Here is a 23,805-nt window from a genome sequence, read left to right on the forward strand (position 1 = left end):
TTGCATCAGTGAGTGGAAACAAATCCACATTTCGTTCCAGACGGGTCACAGTGCAGGGTTGAGCGATGCCTTCTCAACATCACCCCGGAGGTTATTCCGTAGTCGTGTTTCATTGTCGGTTAGAGATACTAGCTAACATAGCCAGGCTATACTAGTATTCTTTTGCTTTTTCTGAAAAGGTCTCGAAGGGCCGTTCGATTTTGAAGCCGTTTCTTTCCATTGGGACTCCTCGAGCACAGTTCTCTTGGGCAGAGCCCCCCTTCCGGGATTCCATAGACATGAGTGCCAGACCCTATGTATTGTAAGTGTTCGGGCAGGAGGGGTCCCGGGTCCCATAGAAACGGTTGCCAAGGCCTGGGGAATCCGACTCCGGAGCGGCTTCATTGTTGGTTAGGCGTCGTGTTATCGAGCAGGAGTTAGGTAGCCTAGTACTTATACACTGACCAGGACTTGTAAAACAACGGCGCGAGTTGGTGAATGAATAAAGCAAGGCCAACTTCTGGGCGATATGGGGGTTTCAGCCGTTTTCTGGGTCAGACCAAACCCCGCATCGGTGGTCTGGCCTGGAAAACGGATCTAGGTCGCAACTCAAACCCCCCAAAAGCCCGCATATATAGCGGTGGGCGAGGCGGACGGGGGCCAAACCCCATCCGCTCCTCCGCCTCTCCGCCTCCCGCCGACGACAAATCGCGCCCCCGTCAGCGAGCAATCGGCACCGCTGCACATAGATCGAGCAACCCCACCTCCCGTCGGCGATGATGGTGGGGGGCACGGCTCCAACGGGAGCGGGGGCGGCCAGATTGGCCCTAGGGGAAGCTCCACCGAGCGCGGCGGAAGCTCCATCCCTCCTCCCGCCGGTGAGAAGACGGAGGCGGACAAGATCCGCTTTGACACGACACTCATTCGCGGGAGCTACCGCTACCGCAACTACGGTGTCGCGGCGCCGCCAGCCTTCGCCAAGCGGGAGTCCGACCGCTACCGCCGCCGCCACGCCTCCTCCCGCAGCTCGGCGTGAATGCAGGGCTCGCGGCCGACGACTTCGTCAAGGAGGGAAACCTCGACACCGTCATCGGCCTCATCTCGCGCTCGAGCCAGCGCGACGCAGACAAGGCAGAGGAGTGGCGGTGCGTCGCGGAGGAGCAAGGCAGGGTCTTTGTCGACCTCGGCAGCGATAGTGAGTGAGACGAGGCCACCGCCACGGCACATGGCTCCGGTGAGCATCCCGGAGCTGATTTTGAGTCCTAGGTTACCGTGGCGGCGGATTTTATAGCTCGAATTTAGCTAATTCGAGTTGTTTTTGCTGTAATGTAGTCGAATTTAGCTCTATATATGCGTCCAAATGCAATGCAATTCTGTCTTGTGCGCCATTTTTTAAAATATGCAGTTCTATTTGCCGTTTCTGCTTTGCGCGCACGTTCCTCGAATCCTAAAACAACGTTAGGGTGCACTGAATAGGTAGATATGGGGATTGCGGTTTACCGCTTCCGCTAGATATGCTCTCTTAGCAGGAGCCTTTGGCAATCAATCTGTTTTGCGTTGCGTACATTGATCGAGTGCTAGCTGGATTAATCGATTGGCTAGCTAGCTTGGTTTTCTCTCGTAAGTATTCCTCGGCGGCTGAAGTACTGGCGTCCGTGCATGCGTATCGTTAAATCGTCTTCGTCGTCCATCGCGGTCGGACTGTACTTGGCGGCATACTGGAGCTGGGCCAACAACTGGCGCACCCGTTGACAACGTAGGGGTTGCCCTCGTAGCCATCGGAGCAGCTGCAGCTGTAGCCAGGCCCATTGAGGGAGTGAACACACTCACTGTGATCGCTGACGCAGGCGTACTCCGTGGTGGTGCTCCTGGCTGCGCCGGCGCACGACAATACGGCGCTTTCGGGCACGGTGTCGTCGTTGTCGCGGATGGCCCAGTCTAGCCGCACCGGCGAGGTCCGGTTCCTGTCCATGAGCAGGTCGGAGCGCCTGAAGGTGTAGTTGGCCCTGTCGACGATAAATGCGTAGTCGCAGGGGCTGTAGTCCATCATGCCGGAGTGGTCGTACGCCCAGAACTTGAAGTAGCTCTCGGTGAGCCCCGGCGGGATGTCGACATGGCAGCACCCGGCGCCGGCGCACATCCCGTCTTCGGCGCTCGCCGAGTTGTTGCAGTAGGACATGCACCCCTTGATGTAGGCCGCGCTGCCGCCGTCGGCCCTCGCGCTCGCCGTGAATGCAAAGGTGTTACAGCCGAGGACGACGAGCATGTTGTGCCTGTTGGAGATGCGGTACACGCCGTCCTTGTTCATTTTTGTCTCGCCATAGCTGTAGTCCTCGGCTTCCCCTGGACTGGAGGCGTTATAGCACTGCCACGCGACGGGGAGCATTACCTGCGACTCTGCAGGATCCACGGAAAGGTACACCACCCCAAGGGTGGTGCCGGCGAGCACCGGGCCGTTGTTGATGCATTCGATCTCGAAACCCTTGCGGAAGCAGCCGCTGCCAATGCCGAAAGGGTAGGGGATGTTCACGCCGCCACAGCTCGCCGGACAGCCAGGAGCAACGGTGAGGCTCTGGACTGTCTTGGTTGAGATGGCTGCTGCTGCCGCCAGAGCGGTAAGCAAGAATAATGAGGTCGACATTGCTTGGATGGCCAGCTGATGTCTGATGAACGTTGTAAGTGATCACTAGTTGTCTTATATACTAGCGCGCGGAACGATCCATTTGGTCAACAATCTCTCAGCCAACAATGATATGCAATTTCTAAGTCCGTCATTTATTTCTCTTGTTGTGCTATCACTAGAGCAACCAAGAGAAATGAATAAGCACAAGACGAAGACGACTAATGCCTTACTACCAATGCAAGAGTAGCACGTTATGTATAAACTTATAATAGCATAACTGTTAGTACGAGCCCGCTGGTTGATTGGTGCTACTGATAATACTAGAGCCTAATCGAAAGCGATATGTGTGTATATGAACAAAGACAAAATGCATTGGCTTAGTAGTGGTTGTTGGGTCAAACTATTTGTTGGTCATCTATTATCTATTATATACTAAAAGCAAAATAAGGATGTTTTTCGAGGCACTAGGTTAATCCACATATGCTTAAAAAATATAAACCGATGATATTAATCTGAACGTCTAAGATTTAAAGATAAGAAGTGTTACGTACAATAATATACATGTACAAAACTAAACTAATGTCACGTTTGTCCCGTCTTATAACTACATGATTTTCCTTTAAAACATAGATCGACTCTAGCAAGAGATTTCCTTTGAAACGTAGACTCGGAAAGAGATTAACTAGACGTGAAGGAAATCGTACAGGAGTTAGCTATGGGTCTGTTTGAAACCGAATGAGCACAACACGTTCTAGATAAAACATACAAAACGAGAAGGACATAGTCTATGGTAAACTTCGTATCACCATGGGACTCTAGGTGCAGCCTTTTATTATTTTTATGGTAGCCAATCTACAATATTTGTAGTACGTACAAGTTCAAACTTGCTGAACTACAGATGCATGTGCATCATACAGAGATGGAAGAAAACACATCTCCGTGACATGTAAAGCATCGCCTACAAAATATTGCACGGTACAAAGTTTAGCAATCAGGCTAATGCATGAACTTGATTACTATACAATTAATTATTTTTCCGGACGCATTTCCAAAATTTCTTCTCAACCCGGTATTTCCGGTTACTAGCGAGATAATTTGTACAAGACGAAAATTACTGGTATCTATATAATTTGCTCAAATTTGATATTCTTTGGTAAATTTTGGACGAGTTTGCAAATTTGTTTGACAAATCTCAGATATTACTAAATGGTAATTTTGAAAACCAGTAATACCGGTGACCATCATTATATTTAGCCACCCGAGATAAAAAAGATAATACACATTAATACGCCAATGTAAAGAAAAAATTCAAGGGAAAAAGCAAAACCAGATTTGAAATATCGGTCGGTGTTTCGAGATACTAGCGAGAAAGTTTGTACCAAACAAAAATTCCTGGTATCTATATAATTTGCTAAAATTTAATTTTCTTTCGTAAATTTTGGATGAGTTTGTAAATTCGTTTGACAAACCTCGGACGGTATTCGATCAGTATTTCTGGGTATTTACAAAAAAAAATACTTGTGACCACTGGTATTTTTTCCCACCCGATAAAAAACGATGATACAAGTTAATCTGTCAACGTAAAGAAAATTTTCATGGGGCAAAAGTAATGGCAGATTTGAAATATCGGTAGATGTTTCTGGTTATGAGCGAGAAAATTTGTACCAGAGGAAAATTACTGTCTATATAATTTTCTCAAATTTATTTCGTAAATTTTGGATGAGTTTTCCAAGTCATTTGACAAATCTCGAACCATATTGGATCGGTATTTCCGGGTATTTGGTCACCAAAGGTTCTTCCAACCCGAGATAAAACACCATGATATACGCTAATACGTCGACCTAAAAAATAATTTACGGGAGGCAACCGTGGTGTATCAACAACAACCTCTTTTCAAAAATAACATCGTATTTTAAATATTGGTATTTGGAAACCGGGAAATTCTATGACCACCGAAATTTTGTCCCACTCGAGATGAAACTCTCTGATATAAGCTAATAGGTCGATGCAAAAAAATATTTACTTTACGGGAGGCATTAGTGGTGTATCAACAAACTCCTCCTTTCGAGAACTAACGTCACATTTGACTATTTGTATGGGCATGAGAAAATTAGGCATTAATTGCATGATCCACGCCGATGAAAACAGTCTATTAGTTTCTATATATGATAATTGACTTGGTTTTATCTCATATGTTATCTCATATGTTTAATAGATAAGAACAAGCTCTCATTACGCGTCCAAAGTTAGCGCAAGCATTTTATGCTCAAATCTTGAAGAGTCACGAGTCTTTCTTAGAAAATGCTGATTTGCCACCATATTTATCTATAAGAGACACCTCACTAAGCCATGTCACCCAAATTATATTGATAGTTAGATCTAAATGTGTGGCTAGGATTTAAATAAAGATTAACATTTAACTATATAATCTGATTTGATAATGTTGATTATTGAAATTCAAATATGAAGGAGATTACCGTACCAAAAAAACATTAAAAATAAAATTTGTACTTCTAACCAAAGGCGATTATTTAATAGTTCGTAAACAAATGATCATACCCGATTAGTCTAGCGTATCAGGACGTCCGGTTCGGATAGCTTGCTAGATGCACAACATAAGAAGTTAACTTCCTTTTTGAGGGCATGCATGACCTCATTAATAGCATCAAAAAATGCAACATACGATTAGTACATTTATCTTGAAACAACCATGACAATTGTTCCCGTAAGCACTTTTGACACGATAAGGATGATTCCCTCGCAATTACGAGGTTGCACACAAATCTTGCTCCACAATTATTTAGCTCAAAGCGTTGGATACAAGTCATTCTCCACAATTTCAGCTAAGCGCACACACTCATGCATGGTGAGTGCATGATACTGTGTGTACATCACACATACATGCTATGGGGTTTATCACAACTCATTGTTAATTAGTTATTATGAGGAAAGTGTGTAATTGGTTCTGAAGAGTGAATAAGCCCCGTGTTAGATAAATTATATTCGATAGACTGCAATGTTTCAAAACAAAACATGTTAGAAAAAGCTCTGTAAATGATTATAAATAATTTATTATGTGATTTTGGATTTAAAACTCACCGCTATGTTTGGCTACGAAATTTTTCAAATGGTAATTTCAAGATAGAAGTGTCCAGATTCTAAGCCCGGTCCACATAAATTTTTGGTTATATTTATTTAGAATTCGGGTGAGAGCGTATAACGCATTAAAATAACAATAATTATATTCATATTTCTAATTTATTATTGTTTTAATACTGTTCTGTATGGGTTTATGTTGTTTTATCAAAATTTCCAGACTAGCGTAATGATAAAGAATCAAGATAAGATTGCCCCATGTGCCACAAGAGTTAGTTTTAGAAAGATCATGTGAACAACTTTGGAGTTCTTATTTGTAATCAAACTCAGTCATACATAATACATAAGTAATCTGTTAGCATATTCGGATTAAACAGAAAATAGAGTAAGAACAATATATACATGGAGGTTGTTCGTCAGTCTATAATTAGAGAGAACAATGATGCAATGACAGTATGTTGGATTCTCATGATAAAAATGTACTAATGCAAGGTTACAGCTTCAATATCGACTCAAATATTATGTGGACTTTTAGTTACCAATTTTTTTGTAGAATATGTGACATGGTATTATTGGAAATATCATGGTATCTATTCTTCACAAATAAATACAATTAAAAAATAATATCACAAATGTGATGTTTTACCTTATATAATTTTGTGGGAGAATTTCAAATTTCTGTTATCTATGACACCATAAATTTATACCATCATGAGCTTTAACATGTTAAAGATGATGCCCTCGCATTTGCGAGGGCCACCTTCCTAGTTTAAAACTTAAAAACGTAATTTCTAAGACCTACACAAGTCATATGGATTCATAATAACGAATACATATATATTCATCTAGCTGTGCCGGCTCAGTCAAGATGAAAACAGAGGAACTACTAGGGTTAGTAACATACATGACCGAGCCCACAAGTTGATTGGTCTTCACAACACTGAATCCAAACCCGATCAATTAGTATTCACAGCATTTCCCTCGAAAGACCCATGTACCCAAAAACAGTAGGGCGACGCTGGCCCCCGTGGATCAAATCCCCGATCCCGGGTGGATAGCCGTCTAATTGAATGATTTTCGATTGCCTAGTTAAGTCCCCCCCCCCCCCCCCCCCAGCCCCCGGTATCGCCTTTTTATTTTTCAAAAAATGTGAGAAATTGTTAGAAATTTCAAAAATTAAATCCTTTGAGATGACCATGTATTATGTGTTCTAGTTATTAGAAAAATTAACAAACATAAATTTTCATATATTATGCAAAATGACGTCATATTTCAGTAAAAAATTGCTTTTCTAGTTGCATACAACCTCCGATGAAAAAAAAATTATATGAAAATGTATCTACAGGAAAAGTTACATTAGATGTCAAAGCCCGATGTTTTCGATCCTCAAAATAAAAATGGAAATAGGAGTTTTTTCAGGTTTTAGATTTTGATGAAAAAAATTATTTTATTGTTTCAAGATTTGCTATTTTAAAAAAGTAATGTATCCATTGTTCTTTAGTCAAATAATTGGTTGGAATTCAAATAATAAAGAAGTGTGATGTCATGGCCCAATGATTGATAGGGTACTATTGTCAACAAAAAAAATAACTCCTCTGTCGGAAGCTCATCCGGAAGGAACGAAAAATTTAAGCATGCTCGAAAGGGAGCAGTTTGAGAATGGGTAACCGAGTGAAAAATTTGACTACTAATAAGTAATTTGACCTAATATTAAGCATGCTTAGAGAATAAATTGTCAGACAATTCAAAAAAAATGCCTCAAAAAATTGAAAAATGATGAATGCCGTCAGCACATGACCTCCCTGGGCTAACGGTTGTTAGGCCTCTGCCGGGCCCACCTAGGGGTTGTGCCGATGGGAGTGTGCCGTTGGCTCAGCCGGTGCCGACGGTTGAAGGCCGTTGGCCCTTTGACTGGTTCTTGTAGTGTTGCTGGAGCAAACAAAAAGTGCTATTGTAGCAAAACAAACTTCATCGGAAACATCGCTGGAGACCACATAGAAAAATTTATATATAGTGTTATATCAGAACGGAAAGCAAGAACAGGGTCATACATTGCTGGTGTCTTGCAAGCGCAAGTCACTGCTTTTATAATTGACCATGAAATAATTATTCGTTTTTTACATGCATGAAATTTTGTATTTACATATGCGTGGGATTATTTTTAGCTTATTCTAGAAAAGGAAAAAAAGATGCATTTGTGATATGAATTATATTCTCTTAGTCTCAGTCGCCTAAAAAATAGCAAGCATGCTCAAGTATTGAGTAGTTGCACATGATTGTAGAATTAATGTCTCAACTGCAAATTTGAAGATGTGCAGGGGTCTTACAAATAACTATTTCCCGGTCCATTATGAAGCTGTATATATATTTGCACTTGCATGTTAGGATAAACTTAGTAGATCAGTAGCTCAGAGTCAGACCTAGATTAGCTTATTTCAGAAGCTGCAAGTTGGTGCCTTGATTCCCTACAGTTCCAACTACCTTTTAGAATGTGCATAGACGTGTTATGTTTACATTATGCATTACTTTGTAAGACCTAGACCTATTCACAGGATGTGACGAGCGAACATTCTTATTGATGGTATCTCAGGACGCCCAAGCTCTTAATGGTAATGCATGGGTTTGCAAGGTGGACTTGGAGCAAGGGTTCTCTTTGGAGCATCTATCTCAATTCGTGGAGCTTTGGGGTCTCATCAACAATTTCCAACTTAATGAGGGGGAGGAGGATGACATTGCTTGGAAACTTACCTCAAGTGGGCAATACACCACGAAATCCGCCTACGAAGTGCAATTCTTGGGATCCATGTTTTCTTGCCTACACAAATCGGTGTGGAAGAATTGGGCTCCGCCCAAAACGAAATTCTTTCTTTGGCTCCTTTACCAAAATAGGATTTGGACCGCCGACCGCTTGGAGAAGAGGGGGTGGCCAAATTGCGGCTTATGTCCGTTGTGCAAGCAATGCACAGAGTCTGTGGATCAACTTTTCATTCATTGTCGGTTCACTTTGAAGATTTGGGACAAGACAAAGGAATGGCTTGGCAGCCCCGAACTTCGCTCTACCCCCATGGGGGGACAATCTTTCCCGGAATGGTGGAACTTCATGTCTAGTGGACAAAACCGAAAAAGTGTGGCATCCCTTGCCATGCTAATTCTTTGGGAGGAGTGGAAGGAGCGGAACAATAGAGTGTTCAACAACAAACGTGTGCCTTCGCAAGTCGTCTTCGATAGGGTTAAGGCCGAGGCTAGGCTATGGGTGTTAGCAGGTGCGAAGAATTTGGGTTATTCAATGTCGCGGGGAGAGTGATGGTGTAATAAGTCTAAGATATCTTTATTTCTTGTAAAACTTCTCCTTAATTAATAGAATGGGCAAAACTTTTTCCCGTGTTTAAAAAAAAAAGGATGAATAGCTTTGATGCCACCACCTCACAACATTAGTTTGTAAGACTTAGATCGACCTAGACCTAGCTACAAGTTTTATAGTGGTTGGTATTTTTAATAACCGTCCACTCCCTTAATCCGATGGTGATAAATAGACGGAACCAAAATATGAGACCGGAACAAAAATATGTAGGACCAGAATTTGAAATGTATTTTGCGAACATGAGATCGAGTTGCAAGGTACGCTACTTTCTTCACTCCGGCCAACAAAAAATGTCCAAGTAAAAAACTAAATTCTAGGAAAAATAATTAAAGAAGTAACCAAACACCTGGTGTGTGGCACGGAATATGTTGTGCGGCGTTTTTGGGACCGGTGGCAACCTCACGCAAGGATAGCCGCCGGCGATTTTGGAGTGGAGGCCGGACGTCAAGGGCGGGGTGTGCGCGTGGAGAAGCTCGAGGGGAATCTAGGGCATGCCTGTTGTTCAGTCCAAGAGAGGTGTGCAACAGTCCTGAGTTCAGCCTCCCTGCTCTTTGCACATCAAGCGCGATATCATCGTCCACGGCGAGCACGACGCGCCACCGTGGCCTACTCAGCAAGAAACTGCATTGTCGTGGAGCCCACGTGATCGCCCCCGAAACGACATGGTCGGGCTCCAACGGCTACCATGGGGGGCCAAACGATGTTGGGGGCACGCCAGCGGAGCCCGGGAAATTAGGGGAGGATGGGCATTGGCAAGAAAAGCGGTGGAGCGGCTGGAGGTTAAGCGGTTTTCTTGCGTGCTGTTCAACAATGACTGAGCCGGTGCTCATCTGCCAGAGTTTTCACCAAAGTGTAAAGCTTAGAGTAATGTGTTTCGGTACAGATCAGAACATATCAAAGGTAAAAATGTGTGTGTTGTGTGCCTCGTGGTACGCGCAGTGCGACTGGTGATGTACGGCTATGCCTTGCCTTGCCGGACTCGTTGTTGGTTCATGGCGACCGAGGCAATATATTCGTGCACTGCAGAGGTCCGGCGTACGTATGTCCATGCCGCAAATAAACATAGGTGATGGTCTTTGTCATATCCACTGAAATCCACCTAAGCCGGCGTACGTACAACCAATTCTAAAAAATAATACTATTTTTATTAATGTTTAAAGATAATACACATTCTTTAAAGTTTACAACAGTAGGTCCGGTCGGTTTGGCCCAAACCATTAGGCACTTATCGGCCTAGCCGAAGCCGACAAGCCTAATCGGCCTGGCCCTAGCCGATATGTGCTTCATTTGGCCCCGCAGGCCGTAGCAACTAATCGGACTCATCGAAGCCGACTAGCTGTCTGCTAGGACGAGGTGGAGGTGGACCTTAACACTCAAAAAAAAAAGGTGGAGGTGGACCCAGCCATGCAGCTGCGCGTGTGTATCGCAATCTTGCACGCATTCGCATCGCCACCGTCAGTCATGCAGCTGCACGCGCGCCAGCGGCATGCCGTTCTCAGCTCCGTTCGCCAACCGCCGTGGAAAGCAGTCGGAACGGGTCTCGCACAAGTGCATGCTTGACCTTGGTGTTGGTCGCAGCATGCTCCCGCCCTCGTACAAGCCGGACGTCGAACCGCCCTGCCGCCGGCACGCCATCGTGCTTGTCTGCGTGAGGATAGTCCCAACCATTGTTGAGGTGCGCCCAAACGCGTGCGCACCGGTGGGTCGTGCGTGGGTCGCCGGCGTCGTTCTGCTCCTTCCATGTGTGTCCATGCCGCGAGCGATGCAGCTATGCCGCGCCTGTTGCACGTTTGCGGTCAAATCGTGGTGCTACCCCTTGACGTTTAGCAGGCCGGCCTATAGGGTGGGGCAGAGGGGCGCTAACCCTGGGCCCTCACATGGTAGGGGCCCGGCGTAAGATTTGTTTGTGTATTTTTATTAATATAACTTCTATTTTTTTAGGTCTAACTATTGGATGTTCCAAACTGTTATTTATCATGCCTTTACTTGGACACTTCTTACCTAAAAGGAGAAAGATTTGTGACAGAGAGCGGAGCCTAGTGCTCCGCTTTCTACGTTAATGGCGCTACCACGGCCGCTGACTACCAAAATACAGCTTACCGGCGTCGGAGAGCTTCGTGCCGCGGCAGCGGAGCTATTTCGAGCTCACTCGCTGTCGGAGATCTCAATGTAGCGGGCGTCCTGCGTCGCCTGCTCACGGAGCCATTCCTCCTTCTTCTCGGCGTCACGGCGGCTCTACTCCTCCACTAGCTTCGTCACGGTGCCTAGGACCGAGTCGGGGACAGTCACCGACCATCAGCGCGGGGGCGGTGAGCTCAAGCTTGGCGGCGAGGCTGGCAATGTCGTCGTCGTCCGCGTAGTCACCCGGGTCGAACCGCGACACTAGGACAAAGGAGCTCGAGCTCGACGCCTCGTTGTAGGTGAGGCGGAGCGACGGTGGCCCGCTGGAGCTCGACGCCTCGTTGTAGCTGGAGCGGCGCGGCGGCGGATCGCGGGACCTCAACGCATGTAGATCGCGGTAGAACTGCGACTCGTGCCGCTCGAATGCGCGTGGCGGCTGCAGGCCATGGTGGAGGTAGCGGTACGAACCGCGGATGTGGGCGGCGTCGGAGGCCCGACAGTCCCGCTCGAGCTCCTCGATGGCGGCCAGCTTGTGGGCGGGGGCCGAATGGGATCCGGTGCCGCCCACCCTCCCTCCGTCGCGGCCACCTCGACCTCCGCCGGACACCATGGCTCGAGCTTGCGCGGAAGGAACGCGATTGCTCGTCGGTGAGTGGAGTGCGCGTGACGGAGTACTCGTCGGCAGGAGCGGAAGCGGCGGCGAGGCGGATGGGGTTTAACCTGCATCTGCGTTGCCGACCGGGATATATAGCGGCCGAGAGCGGTTTTGAGCTACGACCTGAAAAATATATCCGGGCCAAACCACCGATGCGGTGTCTAGCCTGTTTAATAAAACAGCCTGAAACCCTATATCGGCCCAAATTGCTATATATAGGAGCTGATATGGAGAAGTGGCATGTTCTTTATCAGTACATATCACAGACACATGGTATATGGTACTGGATCTCGCTTTCAAATTTTTAGCCCCACGTAAATGAATAGCTTGTTATTTACAAAAGAGAATCACCCACGGTAGACATGTTTTTCTTTTCATGTACATAATATTTGATAGGAAATTCAAAATGGAGCCCGTGATCAGATGCTCTGGCCTAAATAAAGGAATTTCAAATGTCAAAAGAACAGAAAATTTCAGCACATTTACATGTCCATGGCCTATGTTCACACATAAATTTTCAGATATTTTTGGGACCTGTATAAATAAATTGTGATCAAAAAGTTGCATTTACGTGACAACATATGTTTTATACACAAAACTTTTATAACATGTTGATATTTTCTGTACAGCCAGTCAAACATAATAAAGTTTGACTTAAAAAGCTTAATTTAAATACTTATTTTCTACTCCCTCCGTCTCAAAAGAAAAATGCTCAACCTTTTTTTCTAGATATGAATGTATTATAACTAAAATATATATGTCTATACCTCCATATCTAGACAAAATTGAGCAACATTTTTTTAGAGACGGAGGGAGTAGCATAGATAATACTAAGATTATTTATTTGAGAAATGTATTTTTATTTTCCTTAGCAATACTTGTAATTTCTTAGTAACATATGTGTACATAAACTAATGGTCAAATACAGGCTTCTATATCTAAAAACGCAATCTATCTCAAGAAAAAACTAGAAATGCCAAAACTAATGGTCAAAGATATTGTGGACTATATCAACGTCTATGATATCATCTCTTTACGGAAGGAGCTAGTACTGATGCATCTTGTATGAATAATATTTCCTCTGTCTTATCAAACTTGTCTTAATATTTTTAAGATTTAGATGTGTCTAAACACTATTTAGCATCTAAATACACCTAAATTTAAACCAAGTTATGACATGTTTTATGGGACGAAGGGAATTAAAGGATTAAGAAACTTGGTGGTTAACTCGAAAAAGAAGAAGGAAAAAATATTTAACTTGGTGGTTTTCAAGTGTATAACCCTCTTTTCAGAACAAACTTTAACTTGCTCGTTCTTTTCATGTGAAGTAGGAGTACAGCCGGAGTACAGCCGAAGCAACCTGGCCTCGCCTCGCCTCTGCTCCAGCACGCCCCGTCGCCGCCGCCGCCGCCGCCGCTGATCCTCCTCCTCCTCCACTAGCCAGTCTCCGGACTACGCCTGCGCCACTCATCATCCTCCGCCCCACCAATGTCCCGCCTCCGCCTCCGCCTCACCCACTGCTCCAGCACGCCGATGTCGCGCCCCCGCCAGCTCCGTCGCAGATCCTCCTCCACCTCCACCTCCCGGTGCTCAAGATCCTGGTCTCCGGCCGCCTCCTTTGCTGCAGCCACGGAGCGCGTTCGCGCCGGAACGCTCAGCCTGGAGGACGCACACAACCTGTTCGACCAATTGCTGCGCCAAGCCACCCCGGTCCCCGAGCGCTCCCTCAACGACTTCCTTACTGCACTCGCCCGTGCTCCGTCCTACGACGACCGCAGAATCGGACCCGCTCTCGCAGTCGCTCTCTTCAACCGCGTGTGCCGAGAAGATGCCGGCCCCCAGGTGGTGTCGCCCACAGTCTGCACCTACAACATCATCATGGACTGCTGCTGCCGCGCACGTCGACCGGACCTTGGGCTTGCCTTATTCGGCCGTGTCCTCAAAATAGGTCTGAAGACAGACCAGATCATCGCCAACACCTTCCTCAAGTGCTTCTGTGATGCAAAACGGACAGATGAAGCTGTGGACGTACTGCTTCATAGGATGTCCGAGCTTGGCTGTGTCCCCAATGTTATCTCATACAACATAGTTCTCAAGAGGTTATGTGAAGATAGCAGGAGCCAGCAAGCACTTGACCTGCTCCAGACGATGGCGAAACAAGGAGGTGTCTGTTCCCCCAACGTGGTGTCATACAGCACGGTCATCCATGGCTTCTTTAGGGAGGGTGAAATAGGCAAAGCATGCAATCTCTTCCATGAAATGGTGCAGCAAGGAGTTAAGCCTGATGTAGTGACATACAGCTCAGTTATTGATGCGCTGTGCAAGGCCCGAGCAATGGATAAGGCAGAGCTGATCCTTCGGCAGATGGCCGGCAATGGCGTTCAACCAAATAAAGTGACATACAATTGCATGATCCATGGATATTCCACATCAGGGCAGTGGAAAGAGTCAACTAATATGTTCAGAGAAATGACAAAACGGGGTCTGATACCAGATATTGTTACTTGCAACTCGTTCATGACCTCCCTTTGCAAGCATGGAAGAAGCAAAGAAGCTGCCGAAATTCTTTCTGCCATGACTGCCAAGGGACAAAAACCTGATATCTTCTCATACTCAATTTTGCTTCATGGGTATGCCAGTGAAGGATGCTTCGCTGATATGATCAATCTCTTTAACTCAATGAAAGACAACGATATTGTACCCGACTGCCATGTTTTCAGCATATTAATTGGTGCATATGCTAGGTGTGGAATGATGGATGAAACGTTGCTCATTTTTGCAGAAATGCGGGAACAAGGAGTGACTCCAAATGTAGTCACCTATTTAACTGTAATAGCAGCACTTTGTAGGATGGGTAGACTGGCCGATGCTATGGACAAATTCAGTGAGATGATTGCTGTGGGAATACAACCTGACAATGCTGTTTATCAGTCCCTAATTCAGGGTTGTTGTATGCATGGTGATCTGGTTAAAGCTAAAGAGTTGGTTTCTCAAATGATGAACAAAGGTATCCCTCTCCCTAACATTATGTTCTTCAATTCAGTAATAAACAGTCTATGCAAAGAAGGGAGGGTTATGGATGCACAACATATATTTGAACTTGTTATACACATTGGTGAGAGGCCGGATATCATTACTTTTAACTCACTGATTGACGGGTATGGCTTAGTCGGCAAGATGGATACAGCACTTGGAATACTTGATGCCATGGTATCAGCAGGTGTTCAGCCTAATGTTGTTACATACAGTACACTTGTGAATGGCTATTTTAAAAATGGAAGGGTTGATGATGCTTTAGCTCTATTCACAGAAATGCTGCATAAGAGAGTTAAACCTACAACAGTTACATATAACAGCATACTGGATGGGTTATTTCGTGCTGGTAGAACTGATGCCGCGAAGAAAAGGCTCAGTGAGATGATCGAAAGTGGAATAACAGTGAGCCTTTCCACGTACAGTATAATTCTAGGAGGACTTTGCAGAAATGATTACAATGAAGAAGCAATTGTCCTGTTCAAGAAATTAGGTGCAATGAATATGAAGGTCAATATCACAATAGTCAATACCATGATTAATGCATTGTACAAGGTTCGAAGAAGAGAAGAAGCCAACGACTTGTTTTCGGCAATACCTGCCATTGGGTTGGTACCTAATGGTTCCACTTACGGAGTAATGATACAACATCTTTTAAAAGAAGGAGCAGTGGAAGAAGCTGATAGTATGTTCGCATCAATGGAGAAGAGTGGTTGTGCTCCTAGCTCTCGTTTGTTAAATTATGTCATCCGAATGTTATTGGAGAAAGGGGAGATAGTCAAGGCTGGAAATTATATGTCTAAAGTTGATGGGAAGAGCATCTCACTTGAAGCTTCAACTACTTCATTGATGGTGTCTCTCTTTTCAAAGAATGGGAAATATCGGGAGGAGATGAAATTGCTCCCTGTAAAGTATCAATTTTTGACGGATTTGATTGAGTAGCTAATACATTGCATATGAGACAAACTTCTCAGGTAGCACAACTGAGTTTCTGCTTCCATAAAGCCCTCCTGTAAGTATAAGAAATCCAAACTGCATACTTGTAGAAATTAGACCATTATTTAACTGAGTTACAATTCTGTGGTTTTCCAAGATCACAAGGATGTGAACTGTATGTGATTATTTTAATAGCAAGGAAATGTAGACCAACTGACCAAGTAGTCTCACACGCCCTGTTGCAATTTTGGGGATAACGGTTTTGGATGGTGATTGGGGTAGGCATGCATATATAATCTTCGACAAGAAGCACTAATGATATAATGTTTTATTTTATGGTTTGTACCAGCACCTAAGATTTTTCGAACTCTCTGAAACGGTCACTTTACTTCATATGAAATTATGAATGCATTTTTAGCAATGTCATTGTCAGTGATCTGCTACTATGCATGGGTGGTTTTACTTTTATTTTAAGAAATTCGTTGTATTTGTCATGGAGAACAGATCCTGCAAGAACTGATGTTCGAGGCTGCAACCTGACCTTCTCCGTTCATTCCTTGGTCTTCACTGCTGGACATGCCATTGCAGACAAAAAACTGCACTCTCACAGGGCAGAGACGCCATCAGCAGCCTTGGATCGATGCACCGCTTACTTCTCCCTGCTTCAGGTACACTCACAGTGAGGACTACTTGAAAGATAGACCAACTGACCAAGTAGTCTAACACATCTGGTTGCAATTTTGGGGATAATGGCTTTTTATGGTGATTTGAGTAGGCATACATATATACTGTTCCACAAGAAGCACTACTGATACAATATTTTCTTGTATGGTTTGTACCAGACATCTATGATTTTTTAAACTCTGATACAATCACTTTTCTTCATATGAATGCATTTTTAGCAATGATATTGTCTCTGATACATATTTGTTGTATTTTTCATGGAAAACAAGTCCTGCAAGAAGTGATTTCAAGGCTGCAACCTTACCTTCTCTGTTCATTTCTTGGTCTTTGCTGCTGGACATGCCATGGCAGACAAAAACTTCACTCTCACAGGGCAGAGACGCCGCCAGCAGCCTTGGATCGATGCACCACTTACTTCTCTCTGCTTCAGGTACACTCACAGTGAGGACTACTGGGAGTTCTTCCACCATGCTCATTCTTCTTCCTTTTTTTCCACTTCTACAGACCCCAAGCTTCTTTTACCATGTGCAATTCGAAAATAGTTTAAGGTGAACCTCATGTTTCTGTTCAATCTTGGATGAGCAAGGCCACTTAGATGTAAACTGAGTTTGCATTTTGCAAAGAAATGAAGAGGGTCTTGATTTTTTAATGCAAAAGCGACATATGTTCCATACACATGTACATTTATTAGAGATGAATCCAAGGTGAGCCTGAGCAAAAAGAAAAAAAAATTCTTTCTTAAAATTAATTCGAAATTTGTAATTCATATAGATGCTTAAGTAGTATGTGTATGAGCAAAAGAACTAGTTTGATGCCTGTAGCCCCTCATGCTTGTCTAAAGTGCAGACCACAAGTGAACTTATTTCTTCTCAATGGAAGTTGCCAGACAGATAATGTATATTAACATGCATATGCGAGAAATGTTTTGGTATTTTTCATATGACTCGAGAACACAGTTTTCAAAAAAATTAAGTATGTGTGCTCAGAGGTAAAGAAGTCCATGTCCCACTTACTTGTTACTACACTACGGTGTAGTGAGTGAAGTAGTTTGATAATGGTAATAGCATGACTAGTACTTGGAGCAATAATTCCTTTCACCTAAATTTTTCATTCTTTATTGCAAGATTTTTCCAGCGTAAACATTCATGTAGAATATTTACAAATTTGTTCTAACATCATTTGAGATAATGACCTAGTGTAACGAAGCCCTGGACATGGAAAGATCCATCCATGGAGATTAGCGAACTGTGGATATCATCATTCAAATACCGAGGAAAGTTTGCAGCATCCAGATTAGGACCTGACCTTCTGTTCGCAGTGACTTGGAAGTATGTGTGTGTAATGCATAAGGAGTGTCCTAGCCAATCTCCGGACTACATCTGCGCCACTCCTCTACCCTGCCAATGTCCCGAATCCGCCTCCGCCACTGCTCCACCACGCCAATATATGTCGTGCCTCCGGCTCCTCCATCACAGCTCCTCCGCCACCTCCACCTTGCCGCCCTCACGTTTCTGGTCTCCCCACGCTGCCTTTGCGGAAGCCACAGAGCGTGTCCGCAGCGGGACGCTCAGCCAGAAGGATGCACACCACCTGTTCGACGAATTGCTTCGGCAGGCCACCCCGGTCCCTGAGCGCTCCCTCAACGGTTTCCTCACTACGCACGACCGTGCACCGCCGTACGACGTCTGCAGAAGCGGCCGCACTCTCGCCGTCGCTCTCTTCAATCGCGTGCGTCGAGAAGATGCTGGCCTGCAGGTGGCGTCGCCCACAGTCTGCACCTACAGCATCCTTCTGGACTGATGCTGCCGCACACATCAGCCGGACCTAGGGCTGCCTTCTTCTGCTACCTCGTCAAGACGGGCCTGAAGATGAACCAGATATCTGCAACCACCCTCCTCAAGTGCCTGTACTGTGCAAAACAGACAGATGATGCTGTGGAGGTACTGCTTCATAGGATGTCCGAGTTGGGCTATGTGCCCAATGCCTTCTCATATTCCATTATTCTGAAGAGCTTATGCAACAACAGGATGAGCCAGCGGTCACTCAACCTGCTCCAGACAGTGGTGAAACAAAGAGGTACTTGCTCTCTCAATTTGGTAGCATATAACAGTTATTGACGGCTTATTTAACAAGGGCCAAGTAGGCAAGGCGTGCAATGTATTCCATGAAATGATGCAGCATGGGGTTGTCTCCACTGTGGTGACATATAGGTTGGTTATTGATGCTTTGTGCAAGGCCAGAGCAATGGACATGGCAGAGCTTGTCTTTCGTCGTTGAAAATGAGATTTACATAGAAAGTTCAAGATCTAATGAAAAAAAGGTTTACAGGATTGTCTGGTTGAAATCAATTTAAGAATACTGCTAGAATGTAGCAAATCCAGTGAAGATTGTCTGGTTGCAATCAATTTAAGCAACAAACGAGTATGTATGTTCCCCAAAAGAAACCTTGTTTGAACAAGCACTTGCGTTTACTTATATTACATGCCATCAGTTTATGGTGCTTTTATTACATAATTTCATTTCCTGTTTCAAATAATAATGTACTTGACTCAGTTATGTAAGATTTCTATTTGAACTAGATGACAATAATATTCAAGCCATGCAATAATATTTTTTATTTTGGTCGTAGACAATAATTGGTTTTAAATATTATAAATTGGTTGGCACTTCATCTACAATAATGAGAAACATTAGAAGTATTGTCAAAAGCTGGCAGGAGCATCCAAAAGAAGAGCGAGTCAATTCTCTGTGCAAGATGAAATACAGAACATTCAGGCTGTGGCTGGATGGTACAATGCCTATCTGGCTGATCTGCAGCTTGCGAACGATTGACTGAAGAATGCTTGCGCATCGAGGGAGAACTAAGCAATCCATAGGGAAGCCATACCCATGTGTATCATATGTACGATTATCAGGCTGTTTATCTCTATCACACATACGTTGTCAAAAAGATCAGTAGTATATGTGGTATATTCGTGTGTGTTAGAACCGCCAGGCACCAGCCCATGAACTCAGGCTAAGTTTATTAAGCAGTGTCTGAGTTTGTTAGTAGTTCCTACAAAACAAAGCTCCATCAAAGTACGGCATATTTTCTGGCCATGAAACATGGTAGTGTTTTAACAGGTCTTCTATTTGTATGGTCTGCAAATAGAACCCCAAATCCAAGATCTGAAGTGTTTGTTCTTCAGTTTAGCATACGGACCTGCTACATAGAGGGACTGGATGCACACCTCACAGCAAATGCCAACCATCTAAGAACCTACATCAAATCGAAAACAGAGGATTGTTTGATGTTGGGATCTGAACTACCACATGTAGATTTACCTTAGGATTACCATGGAGCAGCAGCGGGTCTTAAATGCAGACAAAACTGCATAGACATAGCATTATAGAAGATTCAAATCTAATAGAAATTATAGCATAGGGCAATAACATAAGGCAGGCGTCAGTGTTTAGTCCCAAATTTGATCAATGGAAACATTGGTTCTATTTTACTCTTATTAAGTTATTATAGCTTGGCCATGTGCACGAACACAGCTCAAATCCTGAAGCAACATGTGCTTCAAACTAAATACTTTGGCCAAGAAGTTCTCATTTCCTTAAGATATTCGAAAAGAAAACACTGACATAGCTAAGCAAATGATAGATCTCTGAGAGTAAGCTGAAATACTCAAATTGCTAAATAAAAAAGATGGCCATCAGACCAATACAATCATTCAGTGCCTACCCATGCCGTGAGGATGTGCGTTGAAAATAACAAAGTAAATGCAGACATGCTACACAAATGCCTCTCAGAAAGCACACCAAAGAAAGCCGATGTACTTAAAAAGATATCTTCAATAGATCTGCTTTCATTTTTTTCTTAACCCACAAAATGAAACACATGCTGTACCAGGACAACAACAAATGCAGCATAAATAGAGACAGCACCAGCGATTCAAAACATATGTAGAGAATATTGGCAGAAACAAAGATTTCTGAGCATCAGCTCGTGCTATGCATAAAAGCAGATAAATTTTAGTTTCAGTCGGTAAATTTAGACCATAGGTTGGGCATATAGGATATCTTAGGGCTCCTCATCTACTGCTGCTACAACAGCGGAGAACACCATAGACCTCTATTTATTAGCACATTCTAAACAAATCCTTGGGCGGCATGATAGGAGCAGAAGTTTTTGTTGACATGCTTCAATGCAAGGAAGAACAGAAAACCTGCATCTTTACTCACTGCAAACCAAAAACACAACAGAGAGTGCACATGGAAGGAAATATAGTGTAGGTGTAAGTGTCCCAACAATTAAATGAAATATATTGAACTGAACACATTCAACAGAATACACAAACTTATAAAGACATATACAGCTCAACTAAACGAGCATTGCTGCAATATATGTACTATGGTTTAGCAAAAAACTAACTTAGCATTTTGCATATATGACACTGTTTGCATGGAAATCAAACATTCTTAAAAAGAAAACACGCACGCAACTCGGTATTAAATAACCAGTGAATCAACACAAAGCACAATGCATATATTAGCACCTTGAGCCTATATATGGATATGTACTAATATAAAACATGGACGCCAAGAGTAAATAAAACAATTATGATGTGGTAAAGGAATAAAGTTGTACCTAGTAAGTAATTGGTTGGAAGAGAAGCATGCGGAGCCTTCAAAAGCAAGGAGTAAAATACATGCAGACATTCAAATCTTCATCATCTTCTAGTAAGAACTCGCTGCCGACCGAGCCACGTATCAATTGGACGGGTAAAGAAGAGGAGTGCCTCACCGAATCTTGGAAGACCATTTCCATGAACGGCATTACCGACGCCAATCAAAACTATGAGATGTATTGGCAGCGGGTCAAGTTGACGTTCGACCTAATCCGGCGTACGTACAACCAATTTTTAAAAATTAATCCGGCATACGTACAGCCATTTTTTTAAAAATAATACTATTTCTTTATTAATTTTAAAGATAATACATCCATTTACAAAAGTAGGATCCGGTTGGTTTGGCCCAAACCGATAGGCACTTATCGGCCTAGCCGAAGCCGACAAGCCTAATCGGCCTAGCCCTAGCCGATACGTGCTTCATCTGGCCCCGCAGGCCGTAGCAACTAATCGGACTCATCGAAGCCGACTAGCTGTCTGCTAGGACAAGGTGGAGGTGGACCCGGCCATGCAACTGCGCGTGTGTCTCGCAATCTTGCTCGCATTCGCATCGCCACCGTCAGTCATGCAGCTGCACGCGCACCAGCGGCATGCCGTTCTCACCTCCATTCGTCAGTCGCCGTGGGAAGCAGTCGGAACGGGTCTTCGCACAAGTGCATGCTCGACCTTGGTGTTGGTTGTAGCATGCTCTCGCCCTCGTACAAGCTGGACGTCGAACCGCCCTGCCGTTGGCACGCCATCGTGCTTGTCTGCGTGAGGAGAGTCCCGACCATTTTTGAGGTGCACCCAAACGCGTGCGCGTCGGTGGGTCGTGTGTGGGTCGCCGGCGTCGTTGTGCTCCGTCCATGTGTGTCCATGCCGCGAGCGATGCAGCTATGCCGCGCCTGTTGCACATTTGTGATCAAGTCGTGGTGCTATCCCTTGACGTTTAGCAGGCCGGCCTATAGGGTGAGGCAGAGGGGCGCTCACCCTGGGCTCTCACATGGTAGGGGCCGGCGTATGATTTGTTTGTGTATTCTTATTACTATAACTTCTATTTTTTAGGTCTAACTATTGGATGTCCCAAACTATTATTTATCATGCCTTTACTTGGAATCTTCTTACCTAAAAGATATACTCTAGAATTTATGAATCAATTTTAATCGATGCCACGATTTTATGTCTAGCTTTTCCAAATATATATGTAGAACAACACTGGGGCCACCGCCTTCCCGATATTACGGGTATTTATTAGTTGAGGAAAAAGATACAATCACGTAACTATACAATCCCGCAAGCAACTTTCCTTCTATTCGTAATAGTTATACTTGTCCCTATCATACATGTATGTCTAGAGACCGTACATTTTATCTTCTTTATTTAGTACCAAATATGTCTACTCTTCTGTTCACCTTTTACATGGGATACGAATCAGTTACTCCCATATTTTGTGATTAATTCTAGAGGTACATATGTTATACACACATGTATAAAGGAGCTAGCTACTTTTAGAAATATATATAATGGTATATAGTTCATCCGATCAACAAAATTAAGTATTTTTAAATGTCTTCACTGAGATTTCAAAGGCCATGAGTTATCAAATGTAAGGATTATTGAATTTTCTATTGCATTAGAATTATATTTTTCATATGAAATACTAATACTATTTAAAACCTTTGGGTATGACCAAGCGACGGAGTTTCATAGAGATTGTTGTGAGACCCAAAACACCTATCATACAAAACTATAAGTAAATAGCATAAATATTAGGATATTATTTAAAAATATTAGGATATTCTGTAAGCTTTATAATTGACGAGTCCACAGCTTGGTTCTCTCTGACACTCTTGGTTGCATTCTTAATGGAACGGGCTTTGACCCTTCATGTCTAATAAAAAAAGGGCTCTTAGAGCATCTGTAGCAGATCCCAAAACTCCAAACCCCAAAAGCAGCCATCCAGGCCACCCTAAAGCATATATCCGGATTGAAAAACGAACGCGGATTTAAAACGAACATTCACGCCAGATTTGTTCGCTACATTTTGACAGACAAAGGAGATGAAACAGCGGAGCCTAGTGCTCCGCTTTCTACGTTAATGGCGCCGCCACGGCCGCTGACTACCAAAACACAGCTCACCGGCGTCGGAGAGCTTGTGCCGCGGCGGCGAAGCTGGCTTGAGCTCACTCGCTGTCGGAGATCTCAATGTAGCAGGCGTCCTGCGCCGCCTGCTCACGGAGCCATTCCTCCTTCTTCTCGACGTCGTGGCGGCTCTACTCCTCCACTAGCTTTGTCACGGTGCCTAGGACCGAGTCGTGGACGAAGTCACCAACCATCAGCGCGGGGGCGGTGAGCTCAAGCTTGGCGGCGAGGCTGGGAATGTCGTCGTCGTCCGCGTAGTCACCCGGGTCGAACCGCGTCACTAGGACAAAGGAGCTCGAGCTCGACGCCTCATTGTAGGTGAGGCGGAGCGATGGTGGCCCGCTGGAGCTCGACGCCTCGTTGTAGCTGGAGCGGCGCGGCGGCGGATCGCGGGACCTCAACGCATGTAGATCGCGGTAGAACTGCTACTCGCGTTGCTCGAATTTGCGCGGAGCCTGCAGGTCATGGTGGAGGTAGCGGTACGAACCGCGGATGTGGGCAACGTTGGAGGCCCGACAGTCCC

At 44.4% G+C, this 23,805-nt stretch overlaps 3 protein-coding genes across 3 annotated transcripts; 2 read left to right on the plus strand and 1 right to left on the minus strand.

The window, feature by feature from the left end:
- Positions 1-975: 975 nt before the first annotated feature.
- On the minus strand, positions 976-2,620 carry LOC124647074 (wall-associated receptor kinase 4-like). The gene is made up of 2 exons (XM_047187065.1): positions 1,699-2,620; positions 976-1,241 (listed from the first exon to the last, which is right to left on the minus strand). Exons 1-2 carry the CDS (start codon positions 2,618-2,620, stop codon positions 976-978), a joined length of 1,188 nt encoding a protein of 395 aa, XP_047043021.1.
- Positions 2,621-13,323: 10,703 nt separating this feature from the next.
- LOC124647075 (protein Rf1, mitochondrial-like) lies at positions 13,324-16,418 on the plus strand. The gene is made up of 2 exons (XM_047187066.1): positions 13,324-15,880; positions 16,309-16,418. Exon 1 carries the CDS (start codon positions 13,324-13,326, stop codon positions 15,808-15,810), a length of 2,487 nt encoding a protein of 828 aa, XP_047043022.1. The 3' UTR covers positions 15,811-15,880; positions 16,309-16,418.
- A 399-nt stretch (positions 16,419-16,817) lies between these two features.
- On the plus strand, positions 16,818-18,288 carry LOC124647076. Its single transcript, XM_047187067.1, has 2 exons — positions 16,818-16,918; positions 17,685-18,288. The coding sequence occupies exons 1-2, from the start codon at positions 16,833-16,835 to the stop codon at positions 18,286-18,288; spliced, it is 690 nt and encodes a 229-aa protein (XP_047043023.1). The 5' UTR covers positions 16,818-16,832.
- The last annotated feature ends 5,517 nt before the right edge of the window (positions 18,289-23,805 follow it).

This window comes from Lolium rigidum, chromosome 4 (genome assembly GCF_022539505.1).
Source record: "Lolium rigidum isolate FL_2022 chromosome 4, APGP_CSIRO_Lrig_0.1, whole genome shotgun sequence".
Taxonomy (NCBI): Eukaryota; Viridiplantae; Streptophyta; class Magnoliopsida; order Poales; family Poaceae; genus Lolium; species Lolium rigidum.